This window comes from Abramis brama (assembly GCF_963993115.1).
Source record: "Abramis brama genome assembly, chromosome: 4".
In the NCBI taxonomy this organism is placed as follows: Eukaryota; Metazoa; Chordata; class Actinopteri; order Cypriniformes; family Leuciscidae; genus Abramis; species Abramis brama.
The window spans coordinates 9,323,495-9,341,647 of NC_139966.1; the positions used below are offsets into that span (position 1 = coordinate 9,323,495).

The following is an 18,153-nucleotide window of genomic DNA, read 5'->3' on the forward strand; positions in this document are numbered from 1 at the left end:
ATGCTCATATGACAGTGTTCAGACGATAGCTGGGTGGTCAACGCTTTAACATGTGTCTCTCGGTGCTTCAAATATTCTGACTTGATAAAACTGTATATTTCACTGCGTGTCATCCACACCAATTACAAAAAATAACTGTTACAAATTATTTAGCCTTTGTTACTTCAAAGGTTACTACTTGAATTCACTTTACAATAAACCGATAAACAATAAAACAAGGTTGATCGCGAATTAAAGAGCTCTGTGTCTGCTGCTCACTCGCATTCATCTCTAGTTGGCATGAGCGTGTTTCGTCAACAGTTCAGTTAGTAGTTATGATGATGTCATTCAGCTTGTGTCAAAATGATTTATGACCACATCGATGTCCAAACAACGTATGAATGGGTATTGCAAAAATGCAGTTGGTTAAAAAAAAACATCTCAGAGTGTTTCCTGAAGAGTTTCTCTCTCACATCATTGTTTGACTAGCCTGGTTAAAACCAGACCATTCTCAGTAGTAACTGAGTTATGGTCTGGCAAAGCTTCATTAATAACTCATTTCCAAAGGGGCGTCACCAACGGACGTTGCTCAAATGCCTCTGGGCGCAATTGGATAGACCTAAAACCAATCAGGGGTGTGCGTTTCCCAAAACCATAGTTGCTAACTGAGTTAGCAACTTTGTTGGTTGCAATGCAATTTCCCATTGCCAACCAACTAAGTTGCTAACAGGTTAGAAACTATGGTTTTGGGAAACGCACCCCTGAGCGATCGTCATCGCGTAAAGCCATATGCTGTGTCCCAATTCGCCTAAGTTACACTACGCCATAAAAGTATGTACTCTTTTTGTGAAGAAAAGGGTATTTACTTTTGAATGTGTAGCAAAAAAGTAGTCAAGCTTTGGGACGTCGCTCAAATGCCTCTGGGTGCAATTGGATAGACCTAAAACCAATCAGAGCGATCGTCATCGTGTAAAGCCCCCCTCAACGTTATTGATTGGTGCCTCGATTTGGACGGATTAGAAATCGGCTTGAATGGGCTCTTTGCCAGACTACTTGCAGAGCAAATCTAAATTTGCCGGAAGTTGTCAGGGTTTTCCCAGGCTAGTGTTTGACAGTCTCTGTGTCAGAAGGGAGTTTGTGTTCAGTGATCAGGATGAGACATTGTGAATGTTTTGTTAGTGTTGAATTTATTTCAAAGTACAATCTTAAAAGTTATTTATAGTTAAACGTTTAAATTATGTATTTTAAAAATAAAAGATGCTTTCAATTAAATTGAATGGATTATTTAAATTCTTAATAAAAACAAATATTCTACATCGGTGGTCTGTGGAAAAACTTGACTTGAACTTAAAGTATATTTTTTTATTAGAGCTCATGTAAAAAACTTTTTTGTTGTTGTTTTTTTAATATGAAGTGTCACACGTCATCTCACACATGTGAAATGTTCAATATATCCTTATTTAAGAAATTCTGAGAAAGACAAAGCGCAACATTTAGAACCTGTAATGCCTCAGGCCTTTATTAATATTAATAAATAAAATATGGTATATTTAAAGTTTGAAAATTACTTCCATAATATTTTCTTTTAGTAAAGCAATGCCTGGATCATAAAACACACAAAATTTTGCGTTGTTTGTGAGACCTCGCAAAGATTACACCAATATTAGCTTTCTCGAACATTGCATGTTTGCACTATTCCTGAAACTTAGTAATCAACATGCATTTCTGTAGGACTGTCAAAAGAAAAATCATCTGGTTTAGTTGTATTTTAAGTTCAAAGGTACAGCACGCACATCCAAAACAATAAAACTGGGTGCTGGGCAGACAAATAGTTGCAGAGGTAAAATATTGAGTCCGCACACCAGAAAATGCTCCTTGCAATTTTAATGGTTGCTCACCACATGTTGTATAGTTGTATTTTAAAACACTGCTTTTTCTTAAAAACGTTGTGTCAGACGTATTTGGTAGCATGATTATCTTGTTTCATTGTGTATTACGTCCATATTTATCAGGCTGATATTTGTAGAAATAAGAAAAGTAAATTTATAAAACAAAAAGGATCAGTTAATGGCTTTGTGTCAGAACACAACAGGTATGAAGATATGTTTGGTTTTAACTTTTTATTCTAACTTTAAAGCTAGAGTATCCTTTGAAAAGTGTAATACAGTATTTGATTTTGGGGACATCAGAAATGACTAATTTCTGAGCGCTTTATTAAACAGAAATTTGCTGTTGGTGTATTAGCCTAAAACAACACACTCGCCAGATTGTTTATCTAAATAGCCCTATGTTGTTAGAAATTACTGTTTACCAGGTATGCGGCGCATCCCATGCAACAAGAGATTAACACGGTTGCCAAATTGCTTTATGTTACTCTTACTCTCGCATCAGCTGTTGTGTAAACAGTAGGGGTGTACGATACACTTGTGTCACGGTTCGGTTTGGTACATTTTTGATACAGCAAAAAGAAAGAAATGCCAGAGAAATTTCCTTGATTTAATTTTTTTTATTCTTTTCTTTTTTTTTTTTATTAAAACTGACATAATAAAGTATGATATTTTTTTACTTTGAGCAATTCTGGAGCTACACTGCAAAAAATGCTTTTCTTACTTAGTATTTTTGTTTTGTTTCCAGTCCAAATATCAAAAAATTCTTAAATCAAGAAGCATTTACTAGAGAAGTAAAATGACATAAGAAATTCTGTTTTGTTTTAAGATAAAAAGAAAGTAATTAAGTAATTTTTGCTTAAAACAAGCCAAATTATCTGCCAATGGGGTAAGCAAAAATTACTTAAATTACTTTATTTTTATCTTAAAACAAAACAGAATTTCTTATGTCATTTTACTTCTCTAGTAAATGCTTCTTGATTTAAGAATTTTTTGATATTTGGACTGGAAACAAAACAAAAATACTAAGTAAGAAAAGCATTTTTTGCAGTGTATAATTGACTCTTCTTAGGAGCATATAAAACAAAACAGCTCCTTGGAAAAAATATTGTAGTATTGAGTAAACAGGTTTAGTCATGGCACAATGTTTCTTCCTGGTTTCCACGTCAGCGCTGTTTGATCCATTAATAACGGAGAAATGTGAATGTTTCTCACTAGATCTTTCTCATTTATCGCAGCGATGTTATTACTTCTGTGGCGAATTCAAATGCTTTCTTTATTGGATCTCTTATTAGCGCTGTGTAGTAACAGTGTCGCTTGATCAAGATCGGCTCGCGCTGCACTGGTCCAAACTGATAAACGGTCCTTCAACCACACAATAACGAGCAGTTTCGTTCCGCTTGCATTACGTTTGCCATTTGATGTTGGGCAATGTTGTGGTCGCGCCGGCGTCTCTTCATTATGAGCGTGCTTGCCACGAGCAACCCGCCTACATTTGAAATGTCAAAATACCCCCCCCCCCCCCCCCCAAACAAAAACTCTCCGGTTCTACGCGATTCACGTAAATGACCCAATTAACCAAGAAAACGGCGATTGTCGCCGAAAAGCGACAAGTTTGCAGGTATGGTTTTACGGCCCTGACAAGAACGTTGGTCTCCTCGGGTGTGAACCGCTCTTGGCAAATCCGCCGTTATAATAGCAATCCGTCATGGAACAAGCGCGTCTGCTCTTAAAGGGAATGTGAGATGATGCTCTGATTGGTTTATTTCACGTTACGCCCAAACCACACCTATGAGTAATGAAGCTACTTCAGACCAACCCATTTTAGATTTGCGTTGGGCGCAAGAGTCATTTATCCCGCCGGTATAATAGCAACAGTGCCCAAGACCCGCCCACAAAGTTACTTGCATTTCGCGATTGATATTTGCGCTTCAGATCGTTCAAATAGGGCCCTTAATTTTTTTTTTACATCCCCCCAATCCAATCCAATCCAACCAAAATTTAAGCAAAATCATTTATCTCATACAGAAGTCTTCTAGAAGATAAATAGAAAATACAATTTTGATCAAACTTGAAAGATTTGATTTAAACAGTCTTTTAATTTTAAAAGATCTAATTTAAACTTTTAAGATTATGCTTTTAAATGAATTTAGTGGGAATAAACCTCTGGAGCGCAGACTAGCTTTACTGTGACATTGTGTTCCGAGGCTTGTCTGGTCTGTAACTCCTCTCGTCTCTGTGAGCGTCTGAAGCTTCAGTTCACACTGTGGTTTATCACTGGAGGATCTGGGAGTGTCTTGCTTATGACAACTTCAACTTTTTGGATTCTTTTGTTATTTTTATCATTGCATAAAGAACTACTTCTTCAGCTCTCTGAAAATGTAAGGTGTTTTTATATTTATATGTATTTATTCATTTTTAACCAACATATTTGTATAACTAAAACTGTTTAAACTGTTTTTGTAACATTTGTTATTATTCAATGGGTTATATATATTTTATTTATAATCATTTAATTTAAAATAGAGAGAACTTCCTTTTTATAGAACCCGTGTGTGTGTGTGTGTGTGTGTGTGTGTGTGTGTGTGTGTGTGTGTGTGTGTGTGTGTGTGTGTGTGTGTGTGTGTGTGTGTGTGTGTGTGTGTGTGTGTGGACATGTTTTTCTACACCGGTGGGGACTTAAACCTGAATGCACACAGACTCATGGGGACTCGTGTCACCGTGGGGACCTAAATTGAGGTCCCCATGGGTACAAAAGCTTATAAATCATACAGAATTAGTTTTTTTGAAAATGTAAAAATGCAGAATGTCTCCTGTGATGGGTAGGTTTAGGGGCAGGGGCAGTGTAAGGGGATAGAATATACAGTTTGTACAGTATAAAAACCATTACGTCTATGGAGAGTCCTCACAAAGATAGTGCACCAGACGTGTGTGTGTGTGTGTGTGTGTGTGTGTGTGTGTGTGTGTGTGTGTGTGTGTGTGTGTGTGTGTGTGTGTGTGTGTGTGTGTGTGTGTGTGTGTGTGTGTGTGTGTGTGTGTGTGTGTGTGTGTGTGTGTGTGTGTGTGTGTGTGTGTGTGTGGCGAGAGAGAGAAAAGAAATGTCACTCCGTTTGCGAATTTGCTTTGTTTTGTAAATATAATGAAGCAGTTTACAACTGCAGGGCATCCAAAGAATGCAGAGTGTGTGTCCTTAGAAAACTGATGTGGGGAGCGCAGTGTTTCCCCATGGAAGTGTGTTCTGTGCAGTCTCACACCTGTGTCTCTGTCTCTCTATCTCTCTAAGAAACTCTCAGGAGATTTTCAGCTTAAAACATTTTGTAAACCATATCACTGGACACATTTCCAATGCTAAGCTCTTTATCTCGCTGAACATGCAAGCTGTTTTATTTATTCATAATATCCATAAATAACTGTTTCAATTGCTTCTCTAAACTTAGCAAGATATTTATTTTTATATCGAGTGATATATTCATTTAATTTATACACTTTTAAAAGAACAGAATGTTTTTCATCTTTAGTTAGTGTGAAATCTTATGAAATATGTGTGTGTTTGTGTGTGTGTGTGTGTGTGTGGGGGGGGGGGGGATATAATAATAAATAAATAATTTTTGACACATGCTATATCATAATCACTACTAGCAGTGTTGATGTGTACTCACTGGAAATGTTAAAGTTGTGATTTAAGCAATGTAATTAATCTTTCTATCTCTATTCCAGGCCAGATGAGCAGCAATGCTCACACTGGAGTCAGTGTTGATGAGAAAGCTGGAACAGGAGCATCTGTAAATGCTCCTGTACTCACTGATAACACCATCACAGCCCCAGTGACCTTCAACAACAGCTTAAACACTGCAGGACATGGTAATATAGTATATTATATATACTATATTACCATTATTATATATATTTTTATATATATATATATATATATATATATATATATATATATATATATATATATATATATATATAATAATGACTATAATACAATTCATATAATGAAAATATAATATAATAAATTGTAATGTTTAAAAAGACACAATAACTGTGCTTTCTGAGACACACTGCTTATTAACAATCATGTATGAAATAATGCTTCAACTCATTTTCTCTTTCCTCACAGAGCCACAAAAAACCTTAGCGACGGAGACACCAGAGAAACAGTTAGAACAAGGTACAACCATCATTTCTTCATTATAGAGGAGTAGTGATATGATCCACTTACTGTCAAAATGATTGATGGCCCTCTAATTGATTGATGGGTTGACCTTTTGCCCTTGCCCTGACCTTGCCCTAGTGTTGACCTGCCCCTAGTGGTGACCTTACCCTCTCGCTGACATTGTCACCTTTGACCTTGTATCCTACGGGGTTTGGAAATGACCTATGACCGTTGATTAATTGGTAAATGGGATTATTTATGACCTCGTGAGTATAAGGGGGTTCATTGTTTAATATTTGAACTTTGGCCCGGTTATAAAGGCAGAGTATAAGGGGATTCATTGTTTAATATCTGAGCTTTGAGATAATGGAAGTGATGAACGGTTATTTTTGAGCTCTGACATCAGGATGTGTGTGATATACTAATGGAAGTTATTAGGGATTATTAACATATACTTTTAAAGAACAGCATGTTTTTCAACTTTAGTTAGTTTAATATATACAGCATTATTAGAAAACCTCTTTTCTCACTTCCACTGTCCCTAGCAATCCCCCTGCGCTCTGGAATGTGGAGGGTGGATGGGAGGGAGGGAGCTCCATGCTGATGCTTGCATGTGACACACATCCTGATATATATGACCCTAATAATAGGCTTGTTTGAGATGAGCAAAATCTGCGCAGAATCGATCACCGGTGATCAGCGCGAGATGCATGCCGGTTAGAAATGTGTCCGAGAGCGGTCCGCCTTGCTCTGATGTCATGCTGACGTATGTCAAAAATCTCTCGCGAGCGCAAGGCACACCTGTCGGATTCTGAAGTCGAGCGCAGTTGCTCTCCACTGACTGCGCTGATCAAAAGCATGATGGGAAACGACTTGCTGACGACACAGCTTGATGTTCATTGGTTTAAACAACCGTGATGTATTGTTCTCTTTTAAAATGTTTGATTTTAAAACTCTGATATCATGTTTTATGTGTACGTTATGTGGTAATATTCCCAAACTATCTCGAGGTAATACATCTCAGTGCGATCTCTATGGGTTATGCAATGTAATTTTTATTAAAAAAAAGAAAGAAAAAAACCCAACACATTCTCACCCCAAAACGTCACATACTGACGGGTCTTGACCATACGGCAACATACGACGAAAAGGGTACCCCTAAAACGTCCATATGTGACGATTCGGGTTATGGGTAGGTTTAGGTATGCGTTAGGGTACCGCTAGGAGGCTGCTGGTGCGCTTATGTCTGCGTCTCATATTGACGTTATAGGGGTACCCTTTTCGTCGTATGTTGCCGTATGGTCAAGACCCGTCAGTATGTGACGTTTTGGGGTGAGAACGGGCTGAAAAAACACATGTCTGTATTAAAGAAAAAAGACTGATAAACATGTATTTGGAATGGAATTAAATAAGTAGGCTACTTTGGGTGTCTTGTTCATTATATTTATTTTCATATAAAAGCAACAAAACTTAAATTCCATCCAATTTATTAGCAACACTGTGCACGAGCGTGAATCCCGTGAATCCCGCGATATCCGTCTTTGATCTCGCAGGTGTCAGATCCACTGCGAGAAGAGAGATCTGTCCGGCTTGCCGTCGCTTTTTTCGCTCCTCCTCTCACTGCAGCCGCCTACTCTCGCATACATTTCAGGCGAGGCAAGGCGCATCTCAAACAAGCCTATTGTCCATTAGTATGTCACACACATCCTGATGTCAGAGCTAAAAAATAACCCTCATAACTTCCATTATATCAAAGTTCAAATATTAATCAATGGAAGCCCTATACTCACAAGGTCATAAATAATCCTATATCCAATTAATCAACGGTCAAAGGTCATTTCCACCCCCGTAGGATACAAGGTCAAAGGTGACAATGTCAGCGAGAGGGTAAGGTCATCACTAGGGCAGGTCAACACTAGGGCAAGGTCAGGGCAAGTGGAGGGGCAAGGGCAAAAGGTCAACCCATCAATCAATTAGAGGGCCATCAATCATTTTGACAGTAGGTGGATCATAATTCTACTATTAGTGTACCACATAAAAGTCAAAGAAAGTATAACACAAATATGACAATCACAGATAGCAAAAGTGGGGAACTAGTGAATAGGTTAAATCAGGTTTTTTTTTCACGTTTTGAGGGGAATAGTGAGGATACTAACTTTGACATCAACTAATAACTTCTCCATCAAAGAGGCTGATGTAAAGAAAATGTTTCAGAGTTGCAATACACATAAGAGTCCTGACAGCATCTGTGGACGAGTGTTAAAAAACTGTGCTGAGCAACTATCAACGGTTTTTACTCTGTTATTCCAAAGATCTTTAGACCAACACATAGTACCAACTATATGGAGAACTTCAACTATTATACCTTTTCCTAAAATCAATAAACCATTGGAACTTAGTGACTCTCAGCCAATTGCACTGACGTCTTTGGTGTTTAAAAGCTTTGAAAGGCTTGTTAAAAGGTATGTAGTGTCAAAAACGCAATATATACACTCAAAAAAAAATACTCTTTAAAATAACTTAAATTATGGACAGTGGTTCCACACAAGCAAATTATTTTTTATTAACATTAGTGGATTTTTTTAACCTATGTAAGCTCCTTGTGCTGTGACAACACAACTGAATGAGAAAGAATTTATGTGAAAAAGTAATCAATGGAATTGCTTCCCTGTAACTTAAACCGGTTAAGTTTAGTGAACATGCTTTAGTTTATTTAAAACTGCACTGATAAATAAAGTGTGATGGATGTACTTGATTTCTCAATTGAACTTCTAGACTATAGCTAGCTATTAACTAATAACAACACTTATTAACATCTTAAATGCTAAGATTGATATACTCCTTCAACCACAGGAGCAAAACTTATATGAATCAGTCCACAGCCTGACCAAATACTCCACTCTTCTCCACAATGGTAACCCACTGTAATTAAAATGGTTCTAATTATTCCAATGTAATTGAACATTAAACACAATTACACACTATCAAGTCTTCCTCTTTTAACACTTAATTTCAACATTTATTCTCTCTTAATTCAGCTATATGCAAAGCATGCTGGGAACTAAGCCTCGCCCAGTTTCAGTTAATGCAACACAAATCATTCATGTAATCCAACACAAACGTATTAAGTAAACTTACATTTTACATATATTTAAGCAGATTGAACACAATCAAATTAAGTTATTAGACAAAATGTATAGCAATTGTGTTGCAAGCTCATTTTAATGAAGCAATTTGAACAAGCAGCCAAAATTGTTTTTTTCTGTGCAATATATTAAAAGCATCCCAGAACAGACTTTCCAAAATACTAACAGAAATGAAAGACTGCGCCTTTAGATTAACTTTATATTTTCTAGCTCTGATGCCATGCACCTTGCCACCTTTTTCACACGCCGTCTTCATCCAATACGTTGGAAATCGTCAATCCATTTTTTAATCGCAAAATTAAACCCTTTACATTAGTTTAACGATCGATAATTAAGTATAGTGTAAAATTATAATTAATTAAACGCAATACAATAGTGTTTTGGTGGTAAAAGAAATATATGTGTGTTACTTTAACAAAAAAATATTTGGGTAAAAAGAACAGTGCCACAAAACCATTTTTTTGAGTGTATTGGATGCTTTGCAATTTGCATATCAGACAAACAAAGGAGTGGATGATGCAATTTTAACATTGTTGCATATTGTTTACTCGCATCTTGAAGGTTCCAAAAATCACGTGAAAATCCTATTTGCTGCCTTTTCCTCAGCTTTTAATAACATATCGCCATCTGTGTTAGTCGAAAGATTAGCCACAGAGTTTAATCTAGATGGAGGATTGATTCTGTGGTTGCAGGACTTTTTAAGAAACAGAGTACAGCGAGTGAGTGTGGGTGGATCACTGTCGGAGAAACAAATTACTAATGTTGGATCCTCTCACCCCTACTGTTTATATTGTACACAAACAACTGTAAAAGTGCCCATTCAGGGAGATATCTTATCAAATTTGCAGATGATACTGCATTAGTTAGTCTCCTTCAGGGGGATGAGGACAGTCATGGACCTGTTTTAAATGAATTTATTTGTTGTTGTGTCAAACCTTAAGTTAAATATTTCAAAAACAACGGAGATGTGTATTGATTTTAGGAAGGAATCTTCAGTGAGTGTGACGACTGTTAAAGGGGAGCCAATTCAGAGTGTTAATGAGTATAAATATCTTGGGTTTGTCCTTGATCATAAACTGAGGTGGGATAAATGGACTGAAGCTGTGAACAAAAAAGGACAGCAACTATACTTCCTTAGAAAGAGGTTGTTATTTAATGTAAGCGTCTCAATCCTAAGAGTGAAATGTGCTATATAAATAAACTTGCCTTGCCTTGCCTATACAGCCACTCTGGAGAAAACAGTGATGTCATCGTCCAGCTCAGTTCAGTTCTTATATAATGGTGTCAATGCAGGCAGATCAGTAATATTGTTGAATATTAATCCTAATAACCCTAACCTAAGCCTACTACAGTACAGACTACATGTCTAGTTTGGTGTGTTAGATGTCAATGTTTAATCAAAAGGCTTTTAATAATGCCCGTCAGCATGACCTGAAGTTATTCAGGAATTTAAAAACTGAAAACAACTGCATTCAAGTCAGCATTAGTCAAGGTGTTTCCATCAACATATGTTGTCAACTTCAGAATACTGTAAGATGTTGATGAAAACACAATTTCAGGACAAAGTGTGATTAATTTGAATACAGAAGAAGTGTAGTTTTATCATTATTTTTGTAATTGGAATTGCAGACAAGGTTACAAATTACAAATAGGTTTTATTAAGACTTTATGAAAAACACAATCACTTATTTTATGCTGTATTGTCCCCTCTTTCTTAAAGGCTCAACTGCAGACGATAGAGAAGCTACTCTTCATGAATACACAGAGACCAGCTGTAGACTGAAGGACAAATTAAAACGGGACTACAAGCAGATATTGGTTGGTAATTCAGAGACGGGTCATCAGGAATACCTGAACGATATCTACACTGATTTATATGTGGTGGAGAATGAGACTGGAGGAAGAGTGAACGAGCATGAGGTGAGACGGATTGAATCAAATCACAACCGACTGACTGCCAAGGAGAAGCCAATCAAGTGTAATGACATGTTTAAAGGAAACACAAAGGTACTGATGATGGGGATCGCAGGGGTAGGAAAAACTGTCTCTGTCAATAAATTCATCTTTGACTGGGCTGAAGGAAAAGATAATCAGGATATAACCTTCATTTTTCCACTGCCATTCCGTGAGCTAAACCTGATTACAGAGAACTGCAGTCTCATGGAACTGCTTCACGAACACTTCTTTAGTGAGGATAAAGAACGGCCTTCTCTTCCTAAAGGTGACCGTAAGGTCTTGTTTATTTTTGATGGACTGGATGAATGTCGCTTCCCTTTGAGATTTAGAGAGGGTGGCAGATTTACAGATGTTCACAAAAAAACAACAGTGAGTAAGATAATAACAAGCCTCATCAAGGCACATCTGGTTCCCTCTGCTCTCATTTGGATCACATCCAGACCAGCAGCAGCCAGTCTGATACCCCGAAGATACATTGATCAAGTGACAGAGGTGCGAGGATTTAACAATGAGCAAAAAGAGCAATACTTCAAAAATAACAGCAGTCCTGAGGTTGCTGAGAACCTCATCAGTCACATCAAGAAATCCAGGAGTCTGTACATCATGTGCCACATCCCCGTCTTCTGCTGGATCTCTCTTATTGTTCTTCAGCCTCTACTTGGTCGAGAGAGCAACGAAAAAACTCCCACAACTCTCACAGGGATGTACACAAGCTTCTTAATTTCTCAGCAGCAACAGATGAAAGAAAAATACAACCGTGATAACCTTGAATCTAAAGACAATGCAATGTCTTTTGATCAGATTATTCTGAAGCTTGGGGAACTGGCCTTTCAACAGCTGGAGAAAGGAAACCTGATTTTCTACAAAGAAGATCTTGAGAAGTGTGGACTAGATGTCAGTGAAGTTTCAGTGTACTCTGGGTTATGCACTCGAATGTTTCAGGAGGAAAGGGCTTTTTCAGACACACACATTTACAGCTTCGTACACCTCAGCGTACAGGAATGCCTCGCTGCTCTCTATGTGTTTTTTGTTAACAAAGACAAGAATGCAAACCCATTTTTCCCATTCTGGAAAAAAATGAAACAGAAACTCTCCACAAAGCCACTGTTTCAGCTTCATAAGGCTGCAGTCAACAAGGCTTTAGAAAGCAAGAACGGACACCTGGACCTTTTCCTCCGGTTCCTTCTGGGTCTCTCACTGGAGTCCAATCAGAGTGACCTGAAGGAACTACTGCCAGGACTGGAACTCAAAACAGAGAACGTTAAAGACATCGTTGACTATATCAAAAAGAAAATAGAGAAGGAGAAATCAGTAGAACGGACCATCAATCTCTTCCACTGCCTGAGTGAACTGAAAGATGACTTTGTGGAGGAAATCCAGAAGAATCTGAGCTCAGGAAATCTCTCAGCACAGAATCTGTCCTCTGCTCAATGGTCTGGTCTGGTGTTTGTGCTCCTGATGTCAGAAGAGACTCAAGAGAAGTTTGAACTGCAGAAATACAGAAGATCTGATGAAGCAGTGATGAGACTGCTGCCAGTGATCAAAAACACCAGAAGAGCACTGTAGGAGGCTTCTTTACTATAATTTATATACACTGTTAGTCATTTTAATTGGTCTTAATGTTACACAGGTAATTTGCTGGCCAAGACTCTTCAGAAAAAAAAGAATAAATATAAATGTATCAATGATCAGTGTGATGATATTAAATACCAAAGTAACACCATTATCAGGCAGGTTGGGTCAGGGATCAGACAAAACTCAGCAACCTGAGTTTTAACCCATTTTAATATTACTAATTTTATCACAAATTAAAGAAACTGAAAATACTGGTTTTGATTTTATAAAGATATATTTTTTTTAACTTTGGATTTTTTTTAATCTTTACTAGGGATGTACCGATACCACATTTCCCAGAACAAGTTCGATTCAAATACTTTCTGGTACTTGGCGATACAGAGTACAGATACCGATACCTGTATTTTCATTGCATTTGTCATTTTTTTATGTATTGGGTAGAGAAACCAAAATAACATAAATCATATGAGTTGGCTTAATTAGTTTAACAAATATATATTTCCTTCAGTTATTTCCATGCTTAAGCCTGTTAAAATGTATTGTATGATCTTCTATTACTCTCAATGTTTATTCTATTGCTCTATCATATTTTATCTATCATTTAACAGCACAGCACATATTTAGAGCTGCTCCAGCAGGGCTCAGTGCTGAGGATTGGGTCAGCGGTAAAAATAGATACCAGTAAAATATCACAATTTTGATACTACAGCAAAAACAACCTGCCTAATTAATGTCAATGTAAAACATTATTAAAGGATTAGTTCACTTTCAAAAAAATTTTTGCTAATAATTTACTCACCCTGATGTCATCCAAGATATCCATGTCTTTCTTTCTTCAGTTGAAAAGAAATTAAGATTCTTGAGGAAAACATTCCAGGATTTTTCTCCATAATGGAATTCAATGGCAACCAACTATACCAATGTTCAAAGAAGGTTCAAATATCCGTCTCAATGCAGCTTCAAAGTCTCTACACGATCCCAGTCAAGAAATAAGGGTCTTATCTTGCGAAACGATCGGTCATTTTCTTAAAAAAAAAAAAAAAAAAAATATATATATATATATATATATATATATATATATATATATATATATATATATATATATATATATTAGGGCTAGGAATCGATTAAAAAAATTAATTAATTAATTTGCTGTAATTAATTGCAATTAATTGCATTTCCTCCAAGCTTGTAATCATCAATAATTCAACTTAGAATCACCTAATTAAGTGAAACACCAGAAAAAAAGGAACAGATAATAGCCCTATATTAAAATAATATTAAACATCAATATATCAATGTATTATTATTTTTCAATAATCAATCAACATAATCAATTTAAGATTTTTTTTTTTTTTTTTTTTTTACTAATTATAAAAATAAACTATAGTCCTACAAAGCTACCAGAGCATGTGATCAGAGCAGGTCATTTTAAAGGGATAGTTCACCCAAAAATGAAAATTCTGTGATCATTTACTCTCCCTCAAGTTGTTCCAAACCTGTATGACTTTCTTTCTTCTGCTGAACACAAAAGAAGATATTTTGAAGAAAGTCGGTAACCAAACGATTGATGGACCCCATTGACTTTCATAGTAGGAAAAAAAATACTATGGATGTCAATGGGGACCAGCAACTGTTTAATTACCAACCTTCTTTAAAATATCTTCTTTTGTGTTTAGCAGAAGAAAGGAAATCAAACAGGTTTGGAACAACTTGAGGGAGACTAAATGATGACAGAATTTTCATTTTTGGGTGAACTATCCCTTTAACATTGTTGCCCAGAATGACTATACCAGCTCAGCAAAAAGAAGTCTACAGAGAAATTTCACCTTATTTGAGCGGACTTTGCTTTTCCAGTGCTTGATCGGTACATGATTGGAGCGTTTTGGGCCGTTAACGACAGAGCAGAACGTGCAACCCAAACACGGAGTCGAACATTGAGCAGAGAGCGCAGCGCGCCGACACACACACACACACACACACACAGACACACGGAACGGAGAGTGTGGCGGCGCACACGGAGCGGAAAAGACCCGCTCATGAAAGCTACGCGAGAATAAAACCTGATCCCCATTTTTTCGGCTTTTCAATTGCAGCTGCAACAGGAATCATTAAAACGAGGGGGAAAAAGTGCTGCGTTAAATGCGTTTTTTTTTTTTACGCGTTAAACATCTCAAATTAATCGCAAAGATTAACGCGTTAATTCCCCCAGCCCTAAAATATATATATATATATATGTATATGTATATATATATATATATATATATATATATATATATGTATATGTATATATATATATATATATATATTGTCACATCCACCGTCTGTCTTCCTCATCTGTGTGTGCACTACACTTCCCATCATCCTCCTTGGCACATCTGCACACATTCAGCCATCATCATCATCACCTGCACTACCTCGTTAACTAGCCATATATATTCAGCACTCTCCCTTCACTCCTCGTCTGGTCTTGTCAATATGTCTACTCTTGACACAGACTCTCTGCCATACTTACCTGTATTCCTATTCCTAATTTCATCTGAAATTCAACTTACTGTTTACTCATCTGTTTCGCTGTACCGATCCATTCTGCAAATTAAAGCATTTAACTTACCATTCTGTCTGCTATGTCTATGTCAATCCTGATATCCTATATATATATTTATGAACCGGAGTAAACAGACAAATAACTTGATGTGACGCGTGACCTTTCCAATGCATCTCAGAGATGGTACACGACGAGCATTTGTGGTTAAAATATATATACACATTATATATATTTATATATATTTATAAGTATATATATTTTAGAAAATAACATTGTTTCGTTAGATAAGACCCTTATTTCTCCACTGGGATCGTGTTGAGACTTTGAAGCTGCATTGAGATGGACATTTGAACCTTCAAACCGTTGGTTGCCTTTGAAGTCCATTATATGGAGAAAAATCCTGGAATGTTTTCCTCAAAACCCTTAATTTATTTTCGACTGAAGAAACAAAGACATGGACATCTTGGATGACATCAGGATGAGTAAATTATCAGCAAAAATTTTTTTGAAAGTGAACTAATCCTTTAAGGACAAGTAAGCAGACAATAATAAAATAAGAACAAATAATCAAATTACAAATAGCACAAAAAGAACAAAGAAAGGCCACAAATGAAATAAACAGTGTTTTAGAGTTTTTCAGGTAGGCTAGGTCAATAGTTTTCAGGTACAGACATTTAAATAAAGCAATAAAATGTGAAATAACACTGCTTTTTTATTGCTGTATACATTAAATATAGATGGATCTTTACAAAGTTACAAAAGGTATTCATTCTAGAGCAGTGAGTGATTTATTTGTTCTTTATTGTTTGATTAACATTAAAACACACCAGAAAGTTTATTAGACTGCTGCACCTTTAAGACCGAATGCACAGATTCCATATGAATATACTATCTACGTTCACTTGAGATATAACTGACTATGTTTACTAGGATACTCACCAAGACGGGCGTTTTTACATAATTTTGTGTGAATTCATCCGTACAAGCACAAGACGTGAAAGAGAATTCAATTCAGTATTCACGCGTTGTCTGAGACAGCAGCAAACAGTGTTAACCCCCTGGGGTCGACAATCGCGCCGGCGCGATAGGCTCGCTTTTTTCAGTTCAGTTCAAAAGAAATTAATTTTGCTCTGTGGACTTTGATATTACAAGCAAGTTTCATACATCAATCGATTCTGTTAAATGTGTATTATTTTTGTGTATACTCACAATAAAAACAAAGTGTTGTGCTTTTTGCCAAATAAAGAAAAATAAACGTGATGCGAGTTCTGCCTTCTCTCTGTCAGTGAAGACCATTCTGAAACGCGTCCGAAAATGAACTGTAACTCAGCGAATACTCAGTCAAACAGGCATACAGACACACAGGCATGAAGCTTGAATTATCTTCTTTTAAATGGGTAATTTATATAAAAAACAAATATTCTCATCTTGTGAAATCTGTATTAAAAGAGAGTGATTCCAGTCGAGCTCATTAGAGCTAATTCAAATGTAATGTGACTCCGCCCACGGAGAGCGTGTGCTATTCAAACGCAAATTACTGAGGCAATCCAAGCAAACCTGTGAATGCCCCATATCAGCTCGAGAAAACACAAGTTTAATCATATGTTGTTTACACCATCTGGCAGCGCTGTGAGGAATAATAATAATGGAAAATCTACCTCAGAGTGCGGGTATTGCAGGAGAGAGGATCCGAATATGTAGTAAGTTTTTTTTCCTTCTCAAGTTAATCGCGTTTCTGTGAATGAATGAACGGCAGCCGCAGAGATGCGCGCTGTTTATCACAGCTCGCAAAAAGACAGTTTAAATTTAAATTGCGTCTCTGTGTGAATGAATGATGATGTTTTAGCAAACTGTATTGCTATACTGAGTTGAGTAAAAATCGACAGAAATATGTTGAAATAAAATGTAGGCTATTTGTAAAAGCAACGTATTAAACTGAAAATTAACATTTATATGCCCTAATATTTCATAAAAACAACGTTACAGTCAGGCGTTTCTGTTTGTGAATGAATGTTTCGGTTTTAGCAAACTGTATTGCTATACTGAGTAAAAATCGACTGAAATATGTTGAAATAAAATGTATTTTTATAAGCAACGTATTAAACTGCAAATTAACATTTATATTTCTTATAATAAAAATGAAAGACCTATGTTACAGACATATGAAAGACAACATTTCGTTGATTAGTTTTGGATAGATTATACATTTTTACTGTAAAATATCTGCCACCTCAAATAAGCTTTTGTTTGCCAATATTTGCTCATGTTAAATATAGTATGTTTTGTCAAAAATAAAGTTATCAAATAATCAATCAAATCCTTAACTTTGAAATATGTATGATAAAATGTATACTTTAGTTTTTACAAAGAAAGATTACACTTGAACTGTTGTTGTAATTGTAACCTTTTTAATAAAAAAATATAGTGACAAATTTGGGGAGAGGATAAATATTCCAAAACTGAAAATACAGTATGAGAATTAACTGCACAATTACTAGACATGTTTTCCTTGGATATTATAGGCCAAATTGCAAGCACAATATGTGGAAAAATAAAAAAGAATTGAGATGCTTCCAACTGTTGCTCTTGCATTCTTGTGGCTCAGTGACTCACCTGAATGAATGGCTAATTAAGTATGCAGGCCCCACTGTCTCTTAAGGTGTGAACCACTAAATATGCATGATCGTTGACGCCCACTCGAATATTGCCTTTCCAAACAGAAAGTGCTTTGCAAAATTCAAATCAATGTATTGTGTTATGTGAATGATAAGGCAGGGTGATTTTCACATCATTTTGAAGAAAAAACACTAGGTGATGACAGTTTTTAGTTTTTTCAATGACCACGCATAAACATTATTCTCTCAAAAATGCAGACATGTACATTCTTGTTGCTCACATATTATG

General features: G+C 36.3%; 1 protein-coding gene across 1 annotated transcript in view; it reads left to right on the forward strand.

Annotated features, from left to right (window-relative positions):
- The window catches only part of LOC311082053 (uncharacterized protein), a 127,726-nt gene that overhangs the window by 16,370 nt on the left and 93,203 nt on the right, over window positions 1-18,153 (forward strand). Inside the window, exons 3-5 of the mRNA XM_084112797.1 lie at window positions 5,583-5,726; window positions 5,989-6,039; window positions 10,891-12,688. Of these exons, the coding sequence (XP_083968923.1) occupies window positions 5,583-5,726; window positions 5,989-6,039; window positions 10,891-12,688 (1,993 nt within the window). The remainder of the gene's footprint in view (window positions 1-5,582; window positions 5,727-5,988; window positions 6,040-10,890; window positions 12,689-18,153) is intronic.